This window comes from Ptychodera flava, chromosome 22 (genome assembly GCF_041260155.1).
Source record: "Ptychodera flava strain L36383 chromosome 22, AS_Pfla_20210202, whole genome shotgun sequence".
Classification (NCBI taxonomy): domain Eukaryota; kingdom Metazoa; phylum Hemichordata; class Enteropneusta; family Ptychoderidae; genus Ptychodera; species Ptychodera flava.
In genome coordinates, this window is record NC_091949.1 from 9,266,310 (window position 1) to 9,277,574 (window position 11,265).

Consider the following 11,265-nt stretch of genomic DNA (forward strand, 5'->3'; position numbering starts at 1 on the left):
ATCAATCCATCAACCAATACATCGATCTACCTACCAAAAATTTATTCATAAGATAACCGCTAGAATACAAAACCATATATAATAGTTTAATTTAATTTATAAATACAGCAAAGCATACACAACATAAACAGACATCACAATTTCAAAAAACCTAAAATAATTGTAAATGTTGAAAATTATGGGTAATATGTATTGTTTGGTGTAAATTTCATTAATGTAAATGACTTGTTGTTCGGAACGAAAATTACTCGTCTGTCTCTCATAGGCGCACGACGAATTTTAAAATCACTTGTCTGTAATTGAATGGTGAAACTTGCATTTTATTAACAACTGTGCAAACAGAAATCATGCGGACAGCTTTTGAGACATACTGTGAGCAGCACCCAGAACACGGCTGTGGCCGCTCGGCTATCTTGTACACACTACTCTAAAGGTATAACGAAACTATTGGGAAAATAATTTAAATAAAATCCGTAAAATAAAACGTTGTTGGCAACCCTGGGGATTCAAACTTCTCTGTGTTGTCGCATGCGTGGTACTAAATCGATCGACTGGGTTCTTGAAACACAAAAACTGCACCGGGCCATGTAATTGCTGGTAAGTCGCTAAATTTTACCTCCGGACAACTCCCGTGACACCGCCATTTTGAAGGCTCCCATATCAGTACGAATAACAATGACGTACTGGTTTAAAAGGAAAGTATGCGCATGCGTCAACTTCAAGCTGCACACTTTGAAAATGGCGCTGGCAAGGGACTTGTCCGTAAAAAACGCTAATTATCAGCCGTAGATAGGGCCGATGTTGACTTACAATTAGGAAGCCGATCGATCGACTTGTGTAAGTATTCCCTTGATTAAATTGAACATTGAATCTCGAGGATGGCCAATTACTTTTAATTTTGTCTAATTTAAAAATTATTTTCCAAATACTTTCGTACCTTTAGAGTAATGTGTACAAGACAGCCGAGCGGCCACAGCCGTGTTTTGGGCGCTGCTCACTGTATGTCTCAAAAGCTGCTTGCATGATTTCCGTTCGTACAGTTATCAATAAAATGCATGTTTCAACATTAAAATTGTAGACAAGTGATTTTTAAAATTCGCCGTTTCTATAAATTAAGTAACGTTAACAGTAGAGCTGAGCGGCCACAGCCGTGCACGGGGCACTGTTCACTCTATGTCTCAATAGCTGCCGCACGATTTCCGTTTGCACAGATTTTAATAAAATGCATGTTTCAACATCAAAATTACAGACAAGTGATTTCAAAAGACGTCGTGTGCCTGTGGTCTGTCTCTCGTTGAGACAATCTCGGAACATTATGACTCGCCGACCAACATCACGCTAACGCACTGAGCACATGTGAAGAGAGTGTGTGACGAACACCATCGACATTGCACTAGAATTGAACGTAAATATTGAAACCAGAAAAGAAAATTCAGCTTTTAAATATTCAGGTTTTAACTATTCGCAAAATGTTAAGGTAAGGAGTTAAAGTTATATATATTATTCTTGTGGCACCTTTACATTGTGAACTAGACCACTTACATATCCGACTGAAAGTGTCATCGTTGCGAACACGATCGAACAAACGCTCAGCTCCTGGACGGAATCTGTACATGAACAGATAGGGGTGACGAGCGGACCAGAACACTGGCTGCAGGTTTTGGAGTGAAATACAAGTCTTTTGTCAACATCGAAACGATGCACGGAATCTGTTTCTTTTTGTGCATTTTGATCAGTTCCTCCGATGTGCCGGTGTTGGATTCGTACTCGTAGGCCACAATTTTGCTGACCCTGGTCATAATCCGCAGCATGTCCATTTTTTCGCCGCAGTATTTCAAGACGTGGCACAGCGCCTGAACAAACCAGGAGCCTCGCGATGGGTTTCGCCATGAGTAGTAACCTATCAGACAGAGAACAGAAAGATGAGCAAGAATATTAGTACAGCGATAAAATCTTGGAAAAATGTGCTGGTTTGAGTCGATTTTCACTGAGTCTGCGGACTATTTTCGTCGTCATCACGGAAAGAGACACAACACGATAAAAGGATTAAAACTGCAGAAGACATTTGTTCCTTAAATGACCGCGAGAACATTCGGTTAATCGCCACAAAATATTATGTCGGCGAAAATGAAACACTCACCATTCACTGTTGCGTAGCACACAAGAAAATCTGCCTCAACAGGTAACCGTTGAGGGCGTCCTCCATCCACATCGTCATAGTCGTCCAAGGTGACGCCGTCATCTAACTTGTGACCTCGACAAGCCTGTTCAACAAATGGTAAAGGATTTGGTCAAAATTCATCGACAAAAGCGGAGTCCAGACTTCAAAGAAAGTACAAATACGTCGACATATTGACTATCACAGTAATTTATGTAAGCTTATTTTATTGTGTTCATAAATGTGCTAAGTCTGACACTTATCTGCTTAAAGTAAATTTTTTCTATCTGTTTGACTTAAGTCTCGCCAAAATCGGAATATTTGTACCGTCACTATGATAACAGTCGGAAGTCATGAACAATGTAAAACTTAAAAGGCAAACAGTACATTCGCTGGAGCAACGCTGATTGATATTCACGTTTGCCCTACTCCTAGTAAATTTTTTTTCAGGGGCACGGTGGCAAAGTTCAGCGGCGATTGTATCATGATCGTGCTTGATAAGACTGGGGTGTTCGTTGTGCCGTCTGATGTACAAATGAGTTACAAAGAGATCCGGTGTTGCAATGTTATGTCATTAAATTGTTTTCATATACCTATGATAACAATATTTTCTGCACCAGGACGTGATTCGAAGTCAGGGACTGTTTGTTTAAGCGTAGGGACAAATCAATAAATCAATGACGTATGCTATTTCATATCGCTCTGGCGGACCCAATTCATTCGAATTAAAAGCCCTCTTCCGCGTTTGGTAGAATTATACGTCACTGCCGCGGGCACAATGATAATCAGTTGAACTCAATGCATACAATGAACTCGGAGTTACCGGAATATTTTTATTGTTTCCGGTTGTGTCGTGCTAGATGTGAGACACCTGCGACCCTACGTTCCCCTTTGCGGTCGATCACAATGACATCATTCAGAATAAACATGTAACAATGGGGTGGAGTATGCGTGTTCATCTATTATTGTCAGTCTACTAATTTCAGCCTGTCTGTCTGCCTGCCTGTCTGTCTGCCTGCCAGTCACAATGTTTGTCTATCTTAAAAGTTCTTCCGCATTATCTTGTTCTTCCGACTGACACAAAATTTAAGCCGTGATGTCATGCAATTACTATAATTATTATTGATGATTTAGAATGAACAGCACTGAGACATTTTACAACGGTAAACGAAAATGTGCCCACCGTTACACGGTCAGTTTACGCAAACACGTCAGTCAATGCGTGTCTAGTAGTTATGTGGCGGAATCATGAAAATATTTAATTGGCATCATGGAGACACGGTTACCCGGTCCTTTACCTCGACGAGTCGTGTCTTTTGAAGGCCACAAACAAGTTAGTCTGACAAATCGAAAATCATTGTTTCATTTAATTGAAACTAAAAAGCTTGACAAATTTTTCGCGTTTTAATATATTATTCTTTTAAATCAATCGAGGAAGCCTTGGCAGATAATATAATGATTTTAATGGATTATCTCACGATCAGTAAGATTCGAAAAGATATCCCCCGGCCCCAAAATCCCTGAATTTTAGTTTTACTAAGGGCCGTCACATGTTAATGGAACCCTTTTGTTTGCTTCAAAAATACATTTAAAAACTTGAATCTATCACAACCAAAAATTCATAAATAATGAATTTGAAAATTTCAGAAATGTACGTATACCTTGTGATCGTGCGGTGTTGGTAAGTAACAGAATTGGTGTATTGATTTGTTGATTTAGTAAACCGGTGAAGGTAGACTAAGTACATTTTTGAATTTTTCAAATTCATTATTTACTTGGCCACTTGGGTCTTTGAAACACAACCTTACATCACTTTTGTGGAACCTACCTGAATGAAGAATAGCTTTGGCTTTCCTACTAGAGTTGGGCACACGTCACCTCGAAAATAACCCAGCATTTGGTCCACCATGATGGGCCCATCTCTCCCGTAGACTGTATCCTCGTCCCCGTGAGTGAGAATGGCCACCGCCAGACAATCGCGGTCGCTATGGTCTTCCTTCGCAACTAAAATTCAAAAAAGAGTGATGGTACGGATTGTGAGTTTTAATAGATTATCAATAAGAGTTCGAAGTTCGCTGTATGATCATGTTAACAGACTTGAGTCTAAGCACAATGAGAATATGGGATGCCAACAGGAAAATGATATGAACGGATACGTAATATATATAGTAGTCTCTGAAACATTTGCGCCGGGTTTATTTACATCATACGTCCGCTATGGCGAGTTTATCGCTACCATTTTCTAGACTAGTTTTATTAGTTTACTCGAGAGTTGATTTAATTGTTTTAAATTTATTAATAAAATAGAGGTACGGGTTGGCATTCATACTGCACGGATACCGGTTAAAATTTAACAATTTGACATGATACGATAACGTAACATGTCATAATAATGCGGACAAGTCCGTTCACTCAACGCTCTATCTATTGAGACAAACTCGAGGAGACGGTCTATAAAGTAGAAGTCGATGGTGATTAAAAAGCCACTACAGCTGCAGCTTACAATGGGAAAGTGTCGGAATATCAACAAAGCATTTTGCGTCCTCTCGCCTGACTTTTCAATGAATAATGAATCTGCGCACGCGCACGAGTATCTTGCCACGTTCCGCGTGACAGCTATGACATTTCGCAGGTGAACGACCGACCTGTCACAGTGTGTTTACGGGAACGCGTTGCGAGAGGAAGTCAAAAGGCCAGCAATAAAAAATTGCCGAGTGCTCTAGTAAGAGTTTCCGATTCAAATGTAATCGATGCTTTCAAACTCTTCAAACTTTTCGCCGTTATTGATGAATCACAACCGAGGGTCCATAAATCGCATGATGTGAACAATTTCATTCAATTATTATATCTAGCGGTCTTACCTTTTTCTAGCAGGTCTAAAATTTCGAGCACAGAGAGATCGTCATATCTGTACACTTCAAATCCCAGCTTCCCAAAACTTTGCAAGAGGTTTTCGGCGTCGACGTCTGTTCCATCTCTGGTTTCCATCTCCGTCATTTCATCGAAGTGTTTCTGGTTGATGATGATGGCTCGTCCTCTTCGCCTGTGTGACATATCATACTCGAAGACGGATTCAACGTTGATGATTCTCCTCCGATTTTGTTGCTCCTTAACTTTAGTTTTATTCTTTCTATGCCTGCAAGATACGAGCGGCAAAGGTTTTTTGATCATTGCAACAAAAATGTTTGCAATATCAATTCGAAAAATAAACTTTAGGATCAGACGTGCGCAAATAATGATTACACAATATCTGAAGCCTAATCCTCTTGACCTTAAAAGGAAGGCCAGTCATTTCAAACTTTCCAAGTCTATAACTGCCTTAGTTAATGAATAACTGGTCATTTCAAACTTTTGAATTTGAACTCATGAAGATAGCGTCATTCACGATGAGAATATAGACTTCTCATATAATATGCGCTCGTCCAGATATCAGCTACAATAATTTGTGCTTTATTTTCTCACGGCGTAGATAGCATTAAAATAAAGGTTTACAGTTTACTGTAAGTTGGCATGAGCAACAATTCGTCTATGGAGGCGAAAGAAACGGAATTTCAATTCCTTTCAATGGCACGTCGGGCAATGTTCAAATTTGGATCCATTGAGACTGCAGTAACATCAGAGGAGTCGATGGACCCCGAGGCCATTTTTGTTTGCGGACTTATCTTTGTCAGTAAACACGATAAATGCAGGTGATATAACGAGTAACGGTTTGTCTTTCTCACAGTAAGCTATAGGCTTATACAGGAATAACAGTCCCTGTGGGGTATGGACTATGTGTACATATATATATATATATATATATATATATATATATATATATATATATATATATATATATATATAGATATATATCACATTAATGAGTTTATGAATTACCTAAACAGAGAAATAAAGCTAGAGTCTGTTCTTTCTTCTTTCCTTGCACTATTCAGCGGCTGAATAACTTGACGGGACCGTGTTGGGCCGGCGTCCGTTACACTAGCGCTATCACTGCCGTAGTCTTCGTCCTCGCTGCCGGACGACGGTCCACTATGCGTGGAGCCGGCGCCGCTGTCGTTGTCACTTGAACAGCTCAGTTGATCTGAATGATCATCGAAAAGATCCTTCAAAGTCGGTTCCAGTAGAAAGTCTTCGAAACTTTCGGTCAGAGCTGCTGACAAAGAAATGAATAATTACAGCTATACCTTTTACAAAATTAAAGTGACCTTCAGAAAGGAAAAAAAGAAACCAACTTTTTAAATCGTCACATTTGTTAACTTCATCGTACGCGTGCATAATGTAAGATCATAGTGCGCATCTTTGGAATGGCAGAGTCTTAAGGAATTCATAGTCGCTTGGGTTTTAAATTACATCTCTTTGTCTTCCAGCCTGGCGAATTAATGATGCCTCTGAAGCGAAAAAATGTTGTCTGGTGTAAAATAGCAAATATAACAAAAAAGCAAAACAAACAAAATTTATCGCTTACCTTCCATTTGTGTCATTTCACTTAGCACTGTATTGGACGAAAATTGCTTCTCTATAGTTATCGCTGTAAAAAAGTGATATTCAATAAAGATCGATATCTCTTGCGAACTCGTCTCTGATATCGAGCGGAAAACTGATTTTGCGACGCAAAGTACACCTTTATATGCATTTTAGGCACGTGCCATGCGTTTACTAGGTAATGTGGGATTGGTTTGCAGTCAGTTCCCCGAACAGTTCGAGCAGGGTTTCCCCAACTCAACGCTTCAAAGGTGTGTCATCGTTGATTTGAGATTAATATTAATGATGAATATGTGCAACCTTATATGGAAGTTCGCCCACGCTATTGGCTGTGGGCACAGTCCCTTGGCGGAAAGACTGTGCTGTGGGGCAGGTACGACGCGTAATGAGTGACGTGGGCGAACTTCCGGTATTTGTTTCTCAGAAACTGGTCAGAGTACCTCGTATTTAGGAAGAGCTGTAGTATTGCTGAACACAAAAAAGAAATTATGTGTTTTACTGATGCATTGGAATTTCGATAAAATGACAGCAGGAATTTAGTGCAAATTTCACTGCAACACACATAGATTCCTAAAGGTTGTTGTGAGACCGTTGCAACTGCATTCGCTGAGTTCCGGGCAAGTCGATTGAACTTTAGTAACCTTATCTATATTAACGCATGGAGAAGCCCCTTGGAAGGTGTGTGATCTTTGAGAACGGGAAAGACCATAACCGTGGTTTATTACCGAAAAAAGAGACCAAGTCTACACAGTACTTCTATAGAATCTCTTGTCTTATTATCCCGTAAAATGCTTCTTTTGTCAATTGTCTCTTTGTCGCCTTTTGTTTGACCTCCCACGTTTACCTATCACGGGATCGCTGTCAACGGGGAGGCCGAAAATAGAGCGTAAATTTCCAAACCGTTTACACGAGCCCACATTCCACAACAGAACACACATTCAGCTATTCTATCGGCTACACAATGTCAAGTGTCACTCCCGACGCATTGGTCTTGTGACATGAGGTCACTGCAAAACAATGTGACATAAATCATGTGAGATGACCGAAGCAACTGGCGGCTATTTTCAAGTTTACGCCGGAATGCAAATACCTGTACCATGCCTGTACATTCACATTTTCTGGATAGAAACATTTACTTTCTCGTCTCACTGTCATGCTTTGAGTCATAAACTGAACTGAAGAGAGAAACAACATGATGCTATATGCTATGGCTGATGCAATTGGGAGAACTGGATCTTTAATTTTTTCAAATTTCTCAAAAGTCACACCTAAAAGTGTTGGGTGCCCAATAGCTGAATGTTGCAATATTACAAATTACTCATAAAATCAAGTGTATTGCTTGAAGAGAAAAGCAGATTAGCTTGTATTTGCTGATTAAACCGAAGCACTACGAATTACGTCAAATTAAGTTGTGATGTCATTTTCTTGAAACTTTGCACAAATATTCTTGGAAGTTGTGCAAGTGCAAAATGAAATAAAAAAGGGGGGTCACCACGCTCGTTACCATGGAAACGGACGTTAAAATGGCGTCGTTAGAAATAAATAAAAATGATATAATTCACTTAAACTAAAGAAAGCACTTATAAAACGCTTAGCAAATGAGTTAGTTTTAATAAATACCAAGACTTAAGATCCATATCTATCGAATGTATAGTTTTCATGATGTTTGTAAAGAAATTTTAACACAAGTATCGATTACAAAATGACGATATCGAAATTATATCACTACATAATTTTCGAACTTTCTTCCTGTCGCTTTGAATGGTGTCATTTTGACCAAACTTGGCGTATAAACTCCTGACATAATACCATTTAGTTTACACTTTTAATAAAAGGGTGTCACCACGCTACTTTCTATAATATCTCCAGGTGAACGGGTAATTTGCGCCATATAAATGGGAGGGAAATGTTAATTTTTCGCTCATATTGAATAAAAAATAGCTTCCTAGGGGTCAAAATATGACAAGGTTACAGGTCACATGTATTTCTATGACACTGGGTCAAAAAATTAGGTAAAAGTGCAATTTCAACAATGACAGGTGATGTTAATATATATGCGCTACAAAATAACCCACTTGCGGCAGGCTGGAGTTAAATCTGCGCAGAAACGTTCTAAAGCGTGTGCGCGTCCGTATTCGTCGCCCTTTACCTTAAACCGAAATTAGTTCCCTATCCAATTATCTCAAATTAGTTCCAATCATTCTAATTTCAAAGGGGCAGTCCTCAATCCCTGGGTCTCGCATTAATCCTTGTTGATATTCGGTATTTACAAGGTGTTAACTCTTTGTTTTCCATAGAATTTTTTATTAAGTTCGTCAATTCACTTTTCGATAAAGCTGATAAATGACCCGCCCTTTAAACACGTTTGCGAATTCCAAAATCTGCCTTTTCTGTTACGACTATTTGTGTACCTTCCCTTGGAAACAGAGACGCTATGTTTATTCATTTTGAAAGGAAAGATTTGCAGGAATAACAGATTTGATCTTTGCGTGGTTATATAACGTAATGATGACTTTTCTTCTAGTTACCAAGGTTGATGTCATCAACATCAGGTGTTTTCAACTCTGGCGTTTGAAATACCCTCTATACGCATTCCGATCCTTTGCGCGAGGTCGTGCAACTACAACCCTAACGGAGCATGCGCAATGTCGAATGCACCACTCTTGACAACTACTCTTGACATCCATATGGTCAATTGCATCAAACTGGACTTTTCGCACAATATTACAGGGCAGTTGAGGCATGTACACTTGTATCCTGCGGTCTTTCTCGAAGCACGGGATATCGATATGCGTTTTTCATTTTTGTTAACATGTGCAAAACTATCATAAACGAAATAAAGTAAAACATTGTTTGTTTTTCTTTCGCAATAAAGACCGTGATTTTTAAAGGGCAATTTCAGTGCGTCTCAATAATTACCCATTTCAAGAACACCCCATCCCGAGTACACATGAATTTTTCTAAGTTGTTATGATTGATGTTGGGAAACTTGCAGGGACAATGATAGTAAAGCTATTTCAAAATTTCGTGTACAATTGCTAAAACTAAAATTGCAGTTAATTTAATCTCCTTTACGTTTAACCGTAGATGACACATTTTAACATACAGATACATGCATAGATACATACATAGATACATAGATACATACATAGAAACATACACATAGATAGATACATACATAGATACATACATAGATACATAGACACATAGACACATACATACATAGATACATAGATAGATACATACATAGATACATAGACACATAGACACATACATACATACATACATACATACATACATACATACATACATACATAAACATACATACATACATACAACATACATACATACATATACAGACAGACAGACAGACAGACAGACAGATAGACGTACACAGGACGGACGGTGATTGGCATGTCTATTTTGAGGCAGTGGACAGCAAAGTTCCCCGTGATGTTGTCGTTTCGATTTCAAATAAAGGGCGCTCACGGCAAGGTCTGGGTATGCAGACTTCAAATTGAACTATTGATGGACAAAAATACAACGCAGACTTGACACTGCGCCAACAACGTCGGGTTACATCATCGCCCTAACCCAATGTCACAACTATTTTCACCCGTATAATTCAGCGCCTTGGTGAAAGCTGTAGAAATGGGACTTGTCCTACACCCCACACACGATTTCCGAAACCAGCTCTTGGTCGGGATTTTGACAAATCTAAGCAAATGTTGCTAAAAAAAATTTCAACTGTGCGCAAGTAAATTCAGTTGTACAGCAATGTTTGGACTAGAAAAATATCGACAAATGTGGCAAAGTTGGAAAATACTTTATTAGTAATACACATATATCAATTTACTATATGTTTATACATATTTTCAATTTCATATATTTACAACATTAACATATATAAAATTCAAATTTGCTAAATCATTAACCGCAATATCAAATTTAACGATGTAAAATTAAGGTCCAAATGTTGTATTTTATCAGGTCTCTAATTTAACCCATTTTTACCATCTCACCTCAGTTTAGCTTAGTGTGACAACACTATGGTAAGCTACCATTTCAATCGTTAGAATTTTTCCCTGTTTTTCCATTTTACTGGCGCATAACTGTACATTTTAATTTCGAATTCACTTTCTTTTCATCTTTTAACATCGCTTTTATGAGTCTGCAGCGTTTTATGTATGGGTGTGGGCTTCTTTTATCTATGATTTTCTTTATTTTCAGCCCTTGTTAAAGGCTGCCTGTGTACAGCCGAAACGTCGAGGATTTTAGCAATAAAAAGCCGACCTTTTAGCATGCATGAGGACTTGAGTGTTTACTTGGCAACATTATTGCCAAGTAAAATTTAGGCTGCCTCAGTCTCCAAAACACATGACATGGCATTTATACGATTTTCGCAAAGTTACAGATATTTGCACGAAAGTTGAAGTTTAAATCCATCGCAGCTCGAATGTTACATGCCATAAAAGAATGGTCAAGTTCAAGTTGGCATTAAGATAGACAGGTACAACACTATTTCTTTGATGGGCTATTTCTCGTAGTTATTAAACAATAATGTATGTTTGGCCGATATAGTATGGATTACAAGTCAAAGCTCAGACTTAGAGAGACAAGATCGG

At 38.7% G+C, this 11,265-nt stretch overlaps 1 protein-coding gene across 1 annotated transcript; it reads right to left on the reverse strand.

Annotated features, from left to right (window-relative positions):
• Positions 1-793: 793 nt before the first annotated feature.
• On the reverse strand, positions 794-7,165 carry LOC139122626 (caspase-7-like). Its single transcript, XM_070688203.1, has 6 exons — positions 6,624-7,165; positions 6,035-6,308; positions 5,020-5,294; positions 3,987-4,162; positions 2,141-2,264; positions 794-1,900 (listed from the first exon to the last, which is right to left on the reverse strand). Exons 1-6 carry the CDS (start codon positions 6,637-6,639, stop codon positions 1,590-1,592), a joined length of 1,176 nt encoding a protein of 391 aa, XP_070544304.1. The 5' UTR covers positions 6,640-7,165; the 3' UTR covers positions 794-1,589.
• Between the last annotated feature and the right edge of the window lie 4,100 nt (positions 7,166-11,265).

Coding starts and splice junctions, on each gene's coding strand:
- LOC139122626 (XM_070688203.1), bottom strand. Junction 4,163..5,019: donor TTTAGACCTGCTAGAAAAAG/GTAAGACCGCTA, acceptor TTTGAATTTTAG/TTGCGAAGGAAGACCATAGC. Junction 1,901..2,140: donor GTGCTACGCAACAGTGAATG/GTGAGTGTTTCA, acceptor TCTGTCTGATAG/GTTACTACTCATGGCGAAAC.